At 41.5% G+C, this 17919-nt stretch overlaps 1 protein-coding gene across 6 annotated transcripts in view; it reads right to left on the bottom strand.

Annotated features, from left to right (window-relative positions):
* cacna1bb (calcium channel, voltage-dependent, N type, alpha 1B subunit, b) overlaps positions 1-17919 on the bottom strand; it is a 176879-nt gene that overhangs the window by 43253 nt on the left and 115707 nt on the right. For all 6 annotated transcript variants that reach the window (XM_085793986.1, XM_085793982.1, XM_085793984.1 and 3 more), the window contains 9 exons: positions 17753-17820; positions 17553-17659; positions 15097-15159; positions 11661-12392; positions 9425-9630; positions 8582-8711; positions 7052-7181; positions 6144-6203; positions 5527-5633 (listed from right to left, as the gene is read on the bottom strand). In XM_085793986.1, coding sequence (XP_085650112.1) covers positions 5527-5633; positions 6144-6203; positions 7052-7181; positions 8582-8711; positions 9425-9630; positions 11661-12392; positions 15097-15159; positions 17553-17659; positions 17753-17820 — 1603 coding nt within the window. The remainder of the gene's footprint in view (positions 1-5526; positions 5634-6143; positions 6204-7051; positions 7182-8581; positions 8712-9424; positions 9631-11660; positions 12393-15096; positions 15160-17552; positions 17660-17752; positions 17821-17919) is intronic.

Below are 17919 nucleotides of genomic sequence, written 5' to 3'. Positions count from 1 at the left end.
ATGTGTGTTAAAGTCTATAAAGTGGAGAAGTAGCATGGAGCTAACCCTAAGCCCTGGGGGTCTTTTCTTTTCTCAGAGTAAAACTCATACGTTTAACAAGATGGCATGCAGCTCTCATGCTCAGATGACTCGGTTACCCTGGCATGCAATCTATGAAGTCAATGCCAGTCCTCACTATTCAAGGACCTCAACACATTGAAACGGCAAGAACAGTCTCCCAATAGCTTTCAGAAGGGTCGTGGGCAAAAAGGATGTCATGTGTGTGTGAGTATGGGTGCAAGGTCGTGTGTTCACATCAGCACTGATTGCCCCGTCCTGAGAGCAAGGAGCATTTCCTGTTTAGGGACAAAACAGCTGATGTCCAATCAGAAGCAGTCTACTGGCTCAGCAAAACAGGAAGCACGAGGCTCCTACTATTGAGTAGTTTCGCATTTTCCACAGGATTAGATTACATGGTGGATTCTGAATAATGTATGTGTAAATAGTTAGGGCTCATTATTTTATTTTATTTATTTAAAATATTACTTTGTTAGAGTTTATTATGATGATTAGAACGATATGAAAATCCAGTTTAAAATTCATATTTTAAAAATATTATTTGCAGCACAAACACAACTGTTGTCGTGCATAATCAGCAGCTCATTTGCAATTTTTTTCTCCATTTTGCTCCTGCAATTACTGGGAGCAAAAAATCTGGGTGAGAGGTGGTTTTATATTCTCCCCACCCCCTTTAAAAATGATGCCCCCTCCACACATTATGGTATTTATGAAAAAAACAAAGAGCTTTCTTGTACAATTTCTTCACATTCACTGATTAGACAGTCAAGGTGAATCCAGGTAAGCAGCTATAATCCTCTATCGATCTGCTGCTGCATAAAGAAGGAGAGCTGTAGGTGAAGGGCAGGGAGGCGAATCGAGCTGCAGGCTATAATCTCTTGGAAATTTGACCAATTAAGCTCACTTTAGGCACGATTAAAGGAGATTTACATGCGGATAAAACGATAGCTCTGACACAGCAGATACCTGAGGTTGCAGGTGGAAAGACTGAGTGCAGATTAACATGTCTGAAGCTATATGTTTATCTTCTGAAAGCTATGAGGTGGAGCTCCCAATATTATCTTTTTGTTCTTTAGTCCTAATATTGGGGGCAAGGGGGTTAGTCTTCTAAAAGGGAACAGAGGGAGGGGGAGGGAGGGAAGCCATGGTCACATCCCAATCACCTTGGGATTTGAGATTTGTTTGGGAAGGTTGATAAGAGGAGGGTTCTCTGTTTCACATGTAGGGGAAAAGGGACAAGTGGGTCAATAAGCAAAAGTTAGATAGGGACAGTTCCCACCTGGCCACGCTTTGTTGCGATCTGATGAGAAAAAGCAATGAAAATCACACACACACACACACACACACACACACCCACACACAGAGACACACAGACACACACATAGTACAAAAAGACACACACCACCCACATAAACAGAGCAAACAAGAATATAAAGAAAGGCGGAGCAAAGTAAACATATTGAGCAGTTATCACACAGGCACAAAGGTACAGTGACATTATTCAACCTATAAATTGACAACATCAATGCACAATGAAAAGCACTAAAACTAATTACCCTGCCGAAGAGCAGAGCACCAGACAAGTCGGATAAAACATTCAAATGAAGTCGTGATTATGTCAGCGGGTATGTGGATAAATCAAATCTATAGCAAGAGGATGATCGTGATGCAGTGAACTGTTTAATAGTGAGGGAGGTGAGGATGAGAGGACGCTGTTGATGAGAACAAGAACGACTACGTTCACACTGCAGAGGGGGAAATAAAGTCACCTATTATCTGATCTGATCTGTTTTAATGACAGAAAAATGACAGTGAATAAATCAGCTCTGATGTGAGCCACTCTCGACGCTGAGGGCTGACGTCCTGATGTCAGCTCAGGAACAATCACACTTTCAGGAGCTTATGTAACTCAAGGCAAGCTCTAATTTGATGATTTTCAGACCTCGGTATCTCACTGATTCCCACGTTGGTAGTAAAACTCACTGACAGCTGTTAAGAGAGTCAGTCAGAGCTTTATAAATTAGGACGTATCAAAAAGAATATGATCTTTCTCTAACAGAGACTGGTGCTGGTACACAGATCAACTGACAACAACACTGACGTTATGTGTCCATGGCCTTTGGATTACACACAGAAGTTGATGTGTTAATCTGGCTGTCTTTACACTGCAGGCCTTGATGCCCAATTCTGATTTGTTGCCTATATCTGATTTTTTTGACTGTCTATTTACATGTTCTATCAGAAGTGACCCATATCTGATATCTGCATTTACACCTGCTGTGCTTGCATGAAACAACCCGCTGGAAATAAACTAGTGATTTTTTAATTTTTTTAATTTTTAATTTTTTATGATTCCATAATATTTTTAAACGAAGGTGAGACTAGTGTTCAGAGTTTATATCCAACACGCCACTTACGAAGTGAACGTCTGTCCTTACAAAATAAAGTTAGTGAAGTGGCTGCGTGGAGCGGAGCTGCTGTGAGATGAGCAGCTGACAGTGACGGTGACGGTTGTGCCACCGTTCGATCCTCCGTCGCTCACGTAGTGAGGACGGGACAGCCTCTTGGACATTATGTTTTTCCTCTCTTGATTTCTTATTGGCTCAGTCATTTTTGTCATTTATCTGTAAAATTTGATCAGTCTGATTGCTTATAATTGTGGGTACATCCAAGAATTTTTTTTAACAAAGTCCCCACCCTCCCAGATCACAGTGACTAACTGTGTTATCATAACAGCAAATAAAATCTGCACCAAAAGAAGATCGACGCTTCTAAGAAACCAGAATGATCCTTTAAAGCAGAAGTAAGTGGTCCGGTCGTTTTCGCTAATGCTGCGTTCCAGGCAGGCTTTTGAAATCGTAAATTACAGCTTCAAGTCACAACTTACGACTTTGTAGCGTTTCAGGCAACCCACTCGTGTTTTTCCGACCTGTTTTACCGGTGAAAGTCACTATAACGGCCACTCGTAACTTCCGACCGGTGAACTCGTACCAGATCGAACTGGTACCACTTCACGGTCGGAAAAGTACGAGTTTCCTTGAACGCACCATAACAGTCCTCGTCCCTACGTCGCCACATTCACGGCGTTCCTTGGCTACACACACAGCCCTGCATGCCGTTCTCTCTCCTCATTGGATAAAAACTGTAGGATACGATAAATGTTTTCTCCTCGGCTCAGAGCAGAGCAGAGGGACTGAGAGACCCGTGTTTCAGTCCAAACACTCTATGTAAGTGATTGCTGTCGGAAGATATAACTATTTAAGACTTATATTAACACAAATATATCACTTACTTCTGCTTTAAGCTCTGTGATCTGTGTGAACGTGGCCTGTTACATGCTCATGTGATATGACAGTGAGCTGATGATGGCGGTGATAGGAGCGACTACTGTAAAGGTCGGACAGGAAGTGAACGAGGGGGAAATGGATTAATCTGATCTGATGTGAGTGAAGCTCACTCTCCATGGATCAAAACACGGCCACAACATACTGGACCATGCCTAATAAATGGGATGATGTTATCATACTTAAAAGAATTTAAAAGTATTATTAATGTTTATAAATGCAAGATACTGACAGAATGCTGAAAGTTTACATTATCCTGCGTATGTATTACACTTTACATAAGTCGTTGTTTCTAATAATGACAAAGAAATGGTTAATAGCTGCCATTCCCTGTGTTTAATGGTTTTCAATGAGAGCTGTTTCATTTGTTCCAGACAGGAGCACTCAGATGCTCTGTGCTCATGAATATCCTGAGCACCTTTCACTCTTATGAAAGCTTGTTGTTTTTGACATTTCAGTATTTTTCTTATCCATTGAGCTGCCCCAATGTGCATTATGTATATTGTTCCTACTGACACACATGGGAGATATCCAATAAATTAAAATAGGTAATTGCACTTGTGCAACCTGAACCCAGATGTACCATAAACACAGTTATGTAACACAAACAGAGTAAATGCCAGTATCTTTGATCGTGACTGTGGTGGTGATGATAAGAATAGCAAATAACAAAATATGACATTTTATTCAAAGACTGCTGCAGACACTTGTAAAAACAAAAAAAAATCTGCAATATACACTGGCTAAGAAGGACAGGAAGGAGAGAGGAGACATGAACAGGAAGACAAACACATGATAGAGTGATTCACAGGCAGAGAGAGAGAGAGCAAGCATTACCCCATAAGGCTCCTGAAAGATATCCAAGCCAGAAAACAACGAACGGAGGAGAAAGGTGAAAGAAAGACGAGAGAGACAGAGTCAGCAACAGATAAAAAGACAAAGAGAAGCATCAGTCTAGAGCTGGCCAAAGAGAAAATCAGAGCAACACAAGGCGTTACACAGAAAAACACACAGAAGACAAAGTGCAGCGTTTCAGAACGATATGTCGATATGTGAAAACAGTGGCAGACACCAAACAACTGACGGTGCTGGTTGTCATTAAACGCGACTACCACGGACCGAAGATGGAGGCTTTTACGCCTCAGTTACCTCCCATTTTGATGTGGAGCTAAAAATACCATTTATTTCCAAGGTAGGAAACTCTTTCAATTTTATAAAAACCTTGTTAATAATTTAGAAATCTGTCCTGAACAGCAGGTCATGTTATTGACACTACTCTGATAAATAAAACAGATCAACCAGTGGTTGATTTGAACCAGTTCTCACTCATAAAAAGTACCAGACAGATTTCTTAATGGACTACTTCCATTGGAATTACATTACTGCCACTTTACTGTATGATAAATGTAGATACTCAAGTTGTATTGTGACAATAAGCACTTTGTGTATGAATATACAAAATAAATACCTTGACAGAGACGCACAACATAGGATACGTACATTAGATCTAACAAAAACTGGTGCTGTCTAACAACATTTCTAAATGTCATGTGTTAGTAGTTGTATATAAAAACAACAAAACTTCATAGGTTCAGTTCAACTACTGCACAGTCATACTGTATAATCAAATACAATTATTTCAGCAGTAAAATGTGCAATGTGTAAATAATGTGCCATCTTAGAGACTTCCAGTTAAAAATATATCCATACATCTGCTCCTCTCCTGAACGTTAAACCTGTCAGCCAAACTGAACATGGCCCATTAGCCCACGAGCAGGGAGGGGCACAGGGACTTTATGTAACAGTGAAAGATGTATTTGACATAGTCATGTCGGCAAAATAACCCCAGGCTGCGCAAAAGCCTTCAGAAGAATTCATGGGGAGTAATTGGATGAACACAATAGATGTGTTTGTCAGAGAAACACACAGTAGCAGACTGCTGGCCTGATCGTGTGATAGAGGGTGGAGGGAAGGTAACAGCAGCTAATACTGTATATATACACACACACACACATACACGCATACATAACAACAGTATCTTGCTCTTGCCTTGTCTGTGAGATATATATATTTGGAGCCTTGCTGTGATTAGGGAAGATGTAAATAAAAGGAAACATTGACTTACGAGCAGGCAAAGGCCACCAGAGCTCCACTGACCACGATGAAGTCCAGAATGTTCCACAGGTCACGGAAATAAGATCCAGGGTGGAGGAGCAGTCCCAGGTCAATCATCTAGAGCCACAGAAAAAAAGTGGAACAGAAAAATACAGAAAATCATATTATCTGTCACTGAGGGGTCTTTCTTTCTTCCTTTCTTACTACATGACCTTTCCCTTTTTGTTTGCCTGTGTAAATCTGCCTCTGATTTTTTTAATTCAGCATCTTTTTGCTGTGACCCAGTCGCATTATCAACCAAAGTGTCTGGTATTATTGCAGGTTTTTAGGTCTGCAGAGCCAGTGCTGCTGTCTGCTGTGTGCTCGCCTTCTGAATAATCACACATGTGAGGGTCAAAACGCGATGAGACGTCTATGCTAAGCTAAAGTCAAGCTAAACTTCAAAACATCTCAACATGAAGCAACTCAAAACTGATTGACCTAAATGTCTAAAAAAGTTAGTTAATTTTTGAACGCTTTCATCTCAACCGCAATTCCAAGATTTTCTTTGACCTGCAAAATACCAAAACTTTATTTTGTGGTTTTTATTTCAGAGCTCAAATCAAAGTGAACCTCCAGTCTTCTCACCTTAATCACCATCTCAAAAGTAAAGACTCCAGTAAAGACGTAATCCAGATACTTCAGAACCTGCAAAAGCAAAGCGCATGAAAATATGCTGTGAGATGACTCATCTACAGATGCAGTGACAGATGCTTCCAGTTTAAGACACTTTGGTGTGTGTGTGTGTGTGTGTGTGTGTGTGTGTGTGTGTGTGTATGAATGGACCAGATATGCACAACATGTTCCCCTGCCCTGTCAGGGGTCTCAGACTCTGTCAGCTTTGTACTCCCCTGCACATGCACACTTCGCCTGAGCACCCACTCGAGAAAACACACACACACACACACACACACACACACACACACACACACACACACACACACACACACACACACACATATATAAACAACACACACACACACACACACACACACACACCATCACCTCAGATTCCCTCTGTGCATCTGACTTGAATGTTAATTAGTTGTGCTTGTCTGTCAAAATGCAAAAACTCAAGTCTTGTGTCTATGTGCATATATTACTTCCTCATCCCCGACATGAGCCAACATGTCATGTACCAATATAAAGAGTGTGGAAACACTTTGTGCAGTTTTGTTTTTAAAAATCATGCATCACAGTGTCAGTATTTTACCAAAAATGATTTTAAAAAGCTTTTTTCTTGTGCTTCCTACTGCTTCTTCTTTAATATGGGCAAACTGTCAAGCCCTGTTAACAAGGACTTCTCAATCAGTCTGAATGAATCAGCTCGGCCGGCAAAATGTCACATGCTTCTGTGCAAAATCTTCATGCGCTTATTTGAGCATGCACATTATCATGCAAACGCTGATCTGTGTGCTTGTGTGTCTGGCAACCAGTGTGCTCGTTGTATACTTCCAGACGTTTATTTATGAAGTCTGGACGCCGGTCTGACTCACGTTGTTGCGCGGTGCATTGGATTGCACGGGGTCCTCGGCCGCCAGCGCAATGCTGCTCATGGTAATGACCATCAGGATGCACATTTCAAAGTAGCGGAGGTTGACTACGTAGTGACACAGCCGCCGCACCCTTCAAGATCAAACACACACGCAAAGAAAACACACATACACAAAGGAAGCTTGTTAGATATATTCAGGTGAAGTCATCCAGTAACAGGCCACAGACAACTCGCATGTCCCTCCATGTCGAAAACAAAGGTACAATCATAAACGGCAGAGGAGATGCATCAGCCTCAGTGACACCACGTGACTCAGAGTCATCTGGGTTCAGTGTGTTTTAACTCAATCAACCTGTAAACTGCTATGAAGAATTACTGAAGTATGAAAAATGTTGCATGTTTCTAAAAAAAAAAAAAAGACTCTGCACTTTCTGGAAGGTGACTCATGAAGAATGTTGAGCTCAATCCACTATTTTCCAGGAGAGTATCAAGGCTTCAGATTTGAAGAGCTCTCAACAGCTTTACACTTTGCTACAGTGTGAAGTCACATCAACTTCAGTCAATACAACTACATCACTGGTACAGTATGAAGGAGAGCAAGCAAAAACCAGAGTGGCAGGATAACAGTTACCTGTGTGATGGAGGATTTGACAGCATGAACCCAAAATATATTAACTTCAGGACCTTAAGATGTTCTTGTACCTCAGACTTGAATATGAAATTTCTGATGGTCAATACATAAGTAGCAAAAGTACCAAAGTCTGGTAACAAACCAAGACCCAAGATCATATCAGAAGTGGGTTATTATTACTAATGAACCACCTCAGGTTTGTCAAGTGTTTCAAGTAGCTCAAGTCTAGCAGCAGAACTGTGGAGCAAATGAGACGCTGAGATGCCAAAAACCTGCACAGACTGTCCAGCACCATGCCTTTTCTGAATGATGCCTCACTGTGGTCTGGTTCAGTTTTCTGCTGGACCTCCGTGTGACCTTGTGCCCCATGTGAGGGACTGAATGTTTTCATAGACTTTTCAACACACGTGTGTCACCATCAGCCTGGTCCCCTCAGCCCAGGTCTGGAGAACAGGAGGTTCCAGCTTGCACCAGCTCTGTCTCCATCTCTACTAAAGTCCAGACTTCTACTCAGATATTATATGAGCTATTTTCAGATTATATACATTTTGTCTTTTTAAAAGATCAGGACTGTCATTTGTCACCTTCTCTTCTTGTCATTAAATACAAATCTACAATGTTTTTTTTGCAGAGATTTTTGCAAATAGCCCAAAATAAATGGTCTCAGTCTCAGAAATAAACAACACATTTGTTGTATAACATATGACCCTTACTTTCAACAGAACTACTTTGGTAATTTTGGGGCTTAATCATCTACAATTTTCAATTCATTATGTGCCTATTTTTAGACTTTGTTAGCAATGAATGGACTTCATGAACTTCCTCTTGTTCTTAATTCAACCCAAACTATCAATTTAATTCCATGTCTTTCTTCTCAGCCACCTCCCAGTTGTGACTCACGGATTTGTTTGCCCGAAGACGAACATGGAGCTGTAGGGGAGGATCTGCCGAGGCCCATTAGCTGCCTCCTCTTCCTCCAGATCTTTCTTCTCCTCACTGAGTCGGAAATTGTCACAGTCGATGTTGTTCACTGGTGTGGAAAAATAAATATATTCATTTGGCTCAAAGAGGCACAAATATTAGTGACAAGAGGCAGGCTTTCTGGATTCATTTGTATTTACATTTCTCGTGAGACGCTGGTTGCAGGGTCAAGTCTAAGCAGGAGAGGTGTGATAACTTTGTACAAAAACAATCATTTAACAACTTAAATACAATCAGTGGATAAATACAATAAATACTGAGGAGGATGCTGCTATAATACAGATAGAATAAATGATTGCAGGTTTTGGGAAACATATTTTTCATCTTCCAAATTTGGTGTAGTGTTAAAATTGTATTGACTTTCTTTAATCCGATGATAAATAATAGTTCCTATATTCACTTAAGAAACAAAGTAATCTAAATCTAACCTGTCTTATAATAGAATAGACTGCTTAGTGTTCTAGTTGATATATTTTTTATCATGGCATTTCAGTTTTTCACAACACAATCGTTATTTATTTCGGTCCATTTGGATGTCAGCGATAGTGTTGACAGCAACATTTTATTTACTGGTTTCTAAAGGATGATGAGTCATTCTTCATTAGTTTTAATTACCCAATAACTCTTGTAAACTGATGACTAGTGGAAATATAATAATAATACATCATATAACATCATTTAATTTAACCAATAATGGTCAAAACTTTTCCTCCAGCCTTCTCCAACTTCCTCTATTAAAGGACCACGCCGTGCTGTACTCACTGGGTATGATGGTGGTTTCTCCGGGTGGGGCGGTGATGGTGACAGGGATGTGGATGGCGTTACTGTTGAGGCCGGCCTGGCTGGCCCTGGTGGAGTTCTTCTGGTTGTCGGCGTCCTCTTGCTTTTCCCCAAGACTCAGGCTGCTGTGCATCGGCTGCAGAGGAGTGGAGGCCAGGCCGTTGTCTTCAGCATCTGGCTGCCTCTCCCTGGAGAGAGAGATGTGGCTCTTATCACAGGCATCATTAGACTCTGCTCTCAGGATGCTCCAAGCGTTTTCTGCCAAATGAGCTCCATGTGAGAGACGTTTGTCTGCCCTCCTGGGATACAGACCACAACTTATGTGGCTGGCAAACAACCAGAATTCACCTTTTACTGCCATTTTATCCAAACACACAGTTGCACAAAGTCTAGAAAATAATCCAATAATCCACCGGCCAAGTTAGGTGCACACCAGGCACCTTGAGGGCTGTAAAGTGTTTACATGATGTTATAGCACGTCACGGTTACATCAGGACCTCATGAACAGACATGTATAACAGGCGGTGACGATATAAAATGAAGCGTCTCTAACCTCAGGTTCATTCAGACACAGTTTTATAGGATACTTGATGATTCCAGACCTGTCACTACACATAAATCACAAATATACAATATACAGCCCATATAGTTGTTAGTCCAATCAGTGCAGTCATATTAGGCCTCTGTTCTATTTAACTGCCCACATTCACTCCTGCGAGAGGATGTTGGGTTGCGGCTCCAATATGAGGACCAGATAAATATTGAGCAGAATGATCACAGCAGCGAGAGTCAGGCTGCGGTTTGTCGTCTGCTGGTGTCATCATGCTGCACTTTATATGGTGATGAAAAACTAATAACCTCCTCCATTTTCAAAAACAGAGCATCGGTGACCTGACGTGACTTCAAGTCCACCACAACTGCATTTGGAGAGCTTCAGTAGAAGTGAACTGGAGACGGAGGTGAGATGTGGTTGTACCTTTAAGCCCCGATGATTGATTTTTATCCACACGCAGCAACTGAAACAAGCTGCAATCACAGCACTGACTCTTAGCTGAGAGGGCCAAGCGGCCGGCAAACAGCTGCTTATTTACTCATCCAGCAGACACAGAGCAACATTAGTATTCATTCGGTGTCGTGCTTCTGTCCATCTGATGGATTTAACTCCAGCATCCACTCTCTGTTCCTGGGCCCAAACTCCTGAGGGGAATATCTGACTCTTTAGCTGCTAAATGCTTTACTATCAGCTGGTCTCTAACTGCGTCTGTCTGCTGTGAAGTAGATAGTGTACAGTGGGTGTGTCTGTGTTCTTTTGTTTTTACTGCTCAGCTGTTGCTGTGTCTGGAAACACTGCTGATAAGAGCTCTGGGAAACAACTAAAACTATGAGCTGAAAGACTATGAAGCTATAAAGCTTCACAGAGCTGACGGCAACAGCAGAGGTAGGTGGTAAATTAATCCTCTGTAGGTTTGTCCTGAGGTCCTGACACATACCTCATCTCAAAATATTGAAGATAGCTTTCTTAGGACAGAACTAAGAATTTCATTGCTAATTGCATTGTCGTGTATGATTTAAACCAAGCACATACTGTAATCTGATATTTGAGAATTTGGTTGCCAGAGGTATAAATCCTTCATAACATCTGCCTTAGGTTAAATTCATGCTCATACAGCATTTGTATCCCAGCCCAAAAGGTGTTCCTCGTGACTGTCAACATGTCTCAGACTTTCATCAGTGAAACTAGGACAGGTTGTCTCCTGTTTGATCACGCAGACGTTAGCTACAGTAACAAGTGCTTGTTTATTTTCTTATTCAATCCCGTCACTTTGTATTCAGAACGAGGCCATGAGCTGAGAACTTTTGGAAGTACATCATTTATATTATACGCAACTGTGTTTTGTTCATTGACCCAGATTGCTGTTTTTTTTAATGAGCTGCATCTTATTTTCATAGTTTGGAACATTATTTGTACAAATCACAGCACTGATCATATGATTTCACTGCTGAGGGGAAATGGCACAAGGTTTTACAGCTTTAATAAAAAAACGGCTGTAAATACTGTATAAGGTTTGAGGTAAAAAGGTGTGTGTAGTTTAATATGCAGGTCTAATGCCAAGCTTCTTTAAAGTTATTACATATGAAAAAACTTGTTATCATCAGCAATACCATGTTCAAATCAAAAACAGCTTGAATACAAAGAATATAATACGTGCAGCCTCACCTTTGACCTCTGCTCCCGTTCTTGTTCCTCCTATAGTCATCTCCGTCCAGAGTGGACTGAGCTCTGACCATACGAGAGCAGCGTCCCTTCCTCTCTCCGTTACTGTCCCCCCTCCCCTTGCACTCTCCCTGTGCACCGTTCGCTATCATCCCGTTTCCCTCTTTTGGTGGACGATGGGAGTGGTGATGGCGGTGCCCCCTGTCCTCTCCTCCCGTGTCGTAGGTCTCCTCGTCGGGGGAGCCAGCCTGGTGGTGGTGTCTGTGACCCTGCCCGTCATGACTCTGGCTCCTCTCCCCCCTCCTCTCTTTTGTCTGGGCGCCATCAGCGTTGTGATCTCTGCTCCTGCTGTGATGGATGTGGTGCCTTCCGCCCCGGCCGTCGCCGCCCCCGTCTCTGCTGTCCCCGTTTCTGTCTCGGTGGCGGTGATGCTTCCTGGAGTGTGTGTGGAGGTTGTCTCCCGCCCCGTCCTGCCGGGGATCCCCCGCCTCCTCCCGTCCTCCCTCAGGAGGTCTGCTGGGTTTGTCTCCGTTCCTGGCTTCCACCACCAGCGGCCGGTCCAGGTGAGTCTTCATGTCGGGATGCAGGTGGAGGGCGGAGGACATGCGGAGGCGTTCCTCTGGGTCCAGCTCATTGAAAAGGGCCTCGCTGCTCGCCCGTATATTGTGTCTCCTCAGCTGGTTGGTCCTTTGCTCCCACACTGACATGGTTTTTGATGTTCGCTGCTGCTCCTTACTGCACACAGGAATCGAACCCACAGAAAACATCAGGCACAAAGACACAGAAGCAGGTTTTGTTTATCTAGACTTCATGAGTTTTTTGTGTGGTGAATTTCATCAACAGCTTCATCCATAGCCACACAATCATCTACTCATCAGGCCCCAAGTAAGGTAAAGTAACTGAGAAAGATCTAGACTTGAGGCAGTCTATGGATGCTTCAACAAATGTCCACCATGGTAAAGCAGTCACTTACCATGCCTGAGTGTTGTATGGACAAGTAGTTCAGTCGTCAGTAACAAAATTATGATTCATTTTACTGTCTCCATACCATCTCCATTAATTCCTCCTCCTCATTGTCTTGACCTGATTATGATATAAATCTTTCTACATGATGAACCTCCTAGGAATTAAACTTTATAAAGCAAAATGCCCAATAACCACCCTGATTAGCAAACTGATAATGTTATTGATCGATGTGGTGCCAGTCAATTACAGTGTCCATCAAAATGTGTCAGAAGAAAACTAAGATTTGCCATCAGAGGATGTGAAAAACCAGGATGCGCTGGCTCAAATTAAAGCTGCTATGTGTCTGTGTTACCAAAAATACAATTTCAGGGGAAAGGCAACAAAAACAGCAGAGGAATCACCTCATGTGATGATCCTGATGTAACAAAAACAGGCTTGTAAATCTGCTGATGTGGTTGAGTATGAAGTTTTAATCAGATCAACTACTACTGTATGTACCGTTGAGGAAGAACAATTAATCAGCAAAACCAAATGAATCAACACCAACAGGACATTTTATAAACTATCCTTATTGGCTCCTATTGGCTGAGAGCTGTGCACCCTCCACCATAGCACAGTCAGGATACATCGTCTTACTTCATATCTCCACACTGGAGGTTCGGGTATTTAAACAGGCCTTGATATTAACACTTGTCAACTAAACTAAACACGAAATAAACTGCCTCCTATATCACAGGAGCGGAGCTTTTTCAATGCTGACTGCATTGTTATGGTATTTTCTATGGGAGACAGCTAGGGACAAAAGATGTTATTGTGATTAAAATGTGTTGTGTCACCCGTGCTGACTGTGACTGACTCGTAAATGTGCTTCTTTTGTGGGATATCAGCTGATTAATCGGCTTTCTGCTTTTTTCAATGCTCCAAATGATTGTTATTATATCGGCCTGGAAAAATAAACTAGTGATGGACCGCTACTGTACAATACCTGTTATACCCAGAAATTAAATTATTTGTCCCAAATAAAATGACTGATCATTAAGAGATTGTATCACAGGCTGGTGGATAGTAGTACAGACGTCTTGTGTAATGTGTCTTCATCAGTTTGACAGCTGTCAAAAACACCTGATGTTTACCTTCTTCAGAAGTTCATGAGTGTCATGTTTTGTCATGTGCTGCTTGGATCTAATGGGACATGCAGGTAAACTGAAACAGATGTAATCAGTTTGAACCAGCTCATGTGTAAATGATACAGGCAGGACCAACATGCTATGGGTGATGGACCATTCTTGATATGTAGTATGGTCTTTTTGAACATGAGGTTTTCTACAGGAGTCCAAAACACAATCAAAACTCCTTTGATGTGTTCACATTTCCACCTAACGTGTGAAGTCATTGCATACTGCTTCTGCTTCCACACAGTATGGACTCATTTACATGGGACTTTATGGGTTAGTTAAGTTTGTTCCAACTGGTCACCTGTACCTCAAGATTCGTCGAGCGGGGGAGGAGTAGACAGAATAACTCCTAAAAGACAGAGGACATAGACAGACAGAAGACACAGAGGACAACGGACAGGTGTCCACAGACAAGTGAGCAACAGACGTACAGGTAGTGATGAGGCGCTGGACGGAGAATTCTCGTAGTGATATATTAACAAAGCACATGCAAACACTGAAAAACACACAAGGGCAATGTCAGAGAAATTTAAGTTATGTCTAGTAGAATAGAGTTTGAGTTATCTCAAGGAGGTGAGATGTTAAAGAAACCACCGTCTGCAATTTAATCGACAGAGACAGCAGATTCCTGGGCAGGAGAGTAAACTCACAGCTGGCCGTTGCCTTTCATTTTGGCCTCAGATCATATTGTCTTTTAAAGTGATGTCCTGGGGTCTACGATAACTAACAGACTGGAAATGCCAAACTGCCTGTGGTGATAGCAACGCTCAGAGAAATTAAACATTTCTACACAAATTATTCACATCAGAGAGCACAGTGCGCAGGGTGAATTGGTGTAGGCGCCAACGCTGAAGATCTCCAGCCATCAACGAAGTACACAATGGTTGGTGAGGGCCAGAGGGAGATGTAAATAATGTGTTTAATGCATCAGCAATTTACACTCAATTATACTCACACAGACCCCACAGCTTTAAGTGTTGCATGCGTTTATGCTACTTATATATGCGTGTGTTTTTCTGTTTATTTTTAATAATACATTTTAACCAGCAATGAAGACATAACAGACTGTAATTTAGTTTTATGGAGGCCCAGAGGATAGAAAAGGAAAGGAAAGGAAAGGAAAGGAAAGGAAAGGAAAGGAAAGGAAAGGAAAGGAAAGGAAAGGAAAGGAAAGGAAAGGAAAGGAAAGGAAAAGAAAGGAAAGGAGAGGAAAAGAAAGGAAAGGAAAGGAGAGGAGAGGAGAGGAGAGGAAAAGAAAGGAAAGGAGGACAATATTGTAACAGAGAGTGATAACTCACGGTGACTGAATGCTGTTGATGGACGACCTGCGAGAGAGTGCATCTCGATTTTGCTTTACAAAACTGTACATGCAGAACAAAAACAAAAGAAAAAATGAGACACAAACCTGAGGGGGACAGGTGGACAGGCTGTTAATCAGTGTGTCCACCTGTCCCCTTCACTTTTACAGCAAAGAACTAATATGTGCAACTACTTCAATAACACAACAGCAACAAAAGCGTGTTCGTCAGCTGGTACATTGTTCTTATAAAAAACACTGAAACTGAAAAAACACTCAGGAGTTTCATTCCAAAACAAACTGAAGACTGAAGTTGAAATGATATGTTAATAGGACTATTTCATAGAAAATCAAATATACTTAGATTATAAAAAAAATAACGTTTTTCAGACCTCAAAAGTCGTTTTGTAATGAAACTCTGAGCTTCGCTGAAACACCACACAGAATCCACATACAACAGTTCATTTAAAATAAAAGCAGGTCTATAATCTCGCTCACTGGTTACCACACTGTTCAAGGTACAAATTAAAATATTGAGAGAGCACTGAAAGTAAAGTACAGGATCACATAATAACAGTAATGATGGTGAAAAAGGGTGAAGGATTGAAGATTTATCTAACCAGAGCTGATCATTTCTACAGTCTGACCGACCTCTTTCTTAGTGAGGAGGGCGGCAATTAAGGAGCCAGCATGAATCAAGGATGAGCACTTTGTCAAAAAAAAATAAAGGGCTATACAGAGTTACACAACAGGCAATCAGTGAAACTCATCTGATGTGGGCAAAATGCAGAGCCAGTGTGCATTATTGCTCTTGTTCCACATTAACAGAGCAGATGAGTATCAAAGAAACAGGCTCACTGAAACCTCCAGTGTTACATAATGTGTCTAGAAATCATCACTGGTAAGGACGAAACGCTCCCGTTTTCACACCAGTTTTCTCTTGACAGACTCTCATAATTTCAGTGTTCATCAAAGCTCTAAAAATAGGTGGAATTTTGAGGCGCAATTAATTCCTGGTTGACACAAGACCCCAGACCTGTCAGTCGTGGGCTTGTGGTGAAGAGGGGGCGGGTCAGAAGTTTTAGCATGACAGGAGGTATCTGCGTTCATAAAGACATCTTCGTCATTATCACATTAGCGAAAATGGGGCCGACTGACAGTAAAGATTAAGCTTTTCTTGTGTCTTGTTCATAAGCTTCTGCTGTTCCTCTCTCTTTCAAATAGTAGCTTTCATCTATTCGACCTTCAAAATAAGGCCAGAGGATCAAAAATAAATGTACAATGGAACTCTTATTTAGACATCGAAAGGATGCAGATACACATTTAGAGTCATATTTTTTTACTGATTCTGAAATATTATTTTAAAAGGGGCTATCCATACTGGTTTTAAATTAAAGATGCCCCGTAGACTTTCCTTTACAGGTTTATTTACAGTCAATGCTTCTTTCCAAAATGCTGATTGTATTATACTGACCTGTCAGTGCTGCATTTATCTTTTTTAGCTGTGTGTAAGTTTTGCCATCACTACATTGCCACTGTTAGAATTATAGGCTGTTTACAAAGCAGCATTTACAGTAGACATAACAATTTATTTTCTATTGCTCTGAGGACATGTGCAAACCTTCATATTGTAAATACAACAATAGCTGAAACTCTTGGTACAGTACAGTAAACGTCTGTTCATGCTAAGCTATGTAGCAATTGAAAAACAATTCGTTCCTTTACATATGTAAAACTGTGCTTTGTTTATATCTACATCAGCCCACTCTTGAAACACTGCTCCATAGTCCTACTGGTCTTCTAGTGGTCAAAAACTACAAAAAGTACTGCATGTATGTATGTATGTCTGCAGTTGAAGCTGAATAAATAATTAAAGTACACTTGAGAATGAGCTGGGAGGTGTTTTGTTATAGAAATTACATTGGACCCATGATTTACTTGTTCAGGCTTAGAACAAATGCTTAAAAATGAAATGCTTTTTTTTTTTTAAGGCTCATGACCTTCAGTAAAACACTTAAACGTCATATTGCAAAGCTGAAAGTTTGTATTCAGGCTCCACAAAAGCTTCCAAACTTCAATTTAAATGTGCAACTTTGCCACTAAAATTGGAGAACATGTACAGTACTAACACTGGCAAAACAAGCCAAGAATGAAATAGAAAACAACTAGTGGAAGCTAGTAACATAAACTGTGGATTGAAGCGTCCTTAATTGCCACTCCTAGTGAAGAAGGGAAACGTGGGGTGTTATAAACACGGCAGCACCACGGGAGCACTCTCACAGCGGATGAGGAGTCCAGAACATACACAGATCAAACACAGTACATATAAACACAGACATTTCAGACTAAGAGGGAAGAACATACAGAGGGACAACAAGACACTATAAGACATGTATCTCCAGTGTGTGACTGAACAGAGCTGCTGTCAGAGGAGGAGGAGGATGTTCAGATACTTACGCAGCGATCGAGATGTTGGCAGCCGACATGGGGCTGACTTCCTTCACCTCCAAAGCCTTCTGCAGGGCCAGCTTCTTATTGGCTGCCTCCTCCTGCTCCTCCTCATCCTGTAGCCAAAGACAGCCAAGGCATAAGTAAGGAGAAGGAAACAATTTATATCTGTGTGTTATTAATGTCTTCAACTATGGGACTAAGGCCACCTTAGTCAGCTCCTGAGCATTGGCGAGGTTATCGACAGCGATGGCCAAGAAGACATTCAGGAGGGTATCTGAATAACAACAGGACTCAGGAGAAAATACAGATGGAAAATATACATCCTGTAAAGAAACACCATACTAGAAACAAAGCCTCCTAGTGTGAAGGAATA

Source organism: Trachurus japonicus, chromosome 12 (assembly GCF_045865225.1).
Source record: "Trachurus japonicus isolate A0001 chromosome 12, Traja_1.0".
NCBI lineage: Eukaryota > Metazoa > Chordata > Actinopteri > Carangiformes > Carangidae > Trachurus > Trachurus japonicus.
Note: the sequence above shows the minus strand (reverse complement) of the source record. Positions and strands in the feature narration are given on the sequence as shown.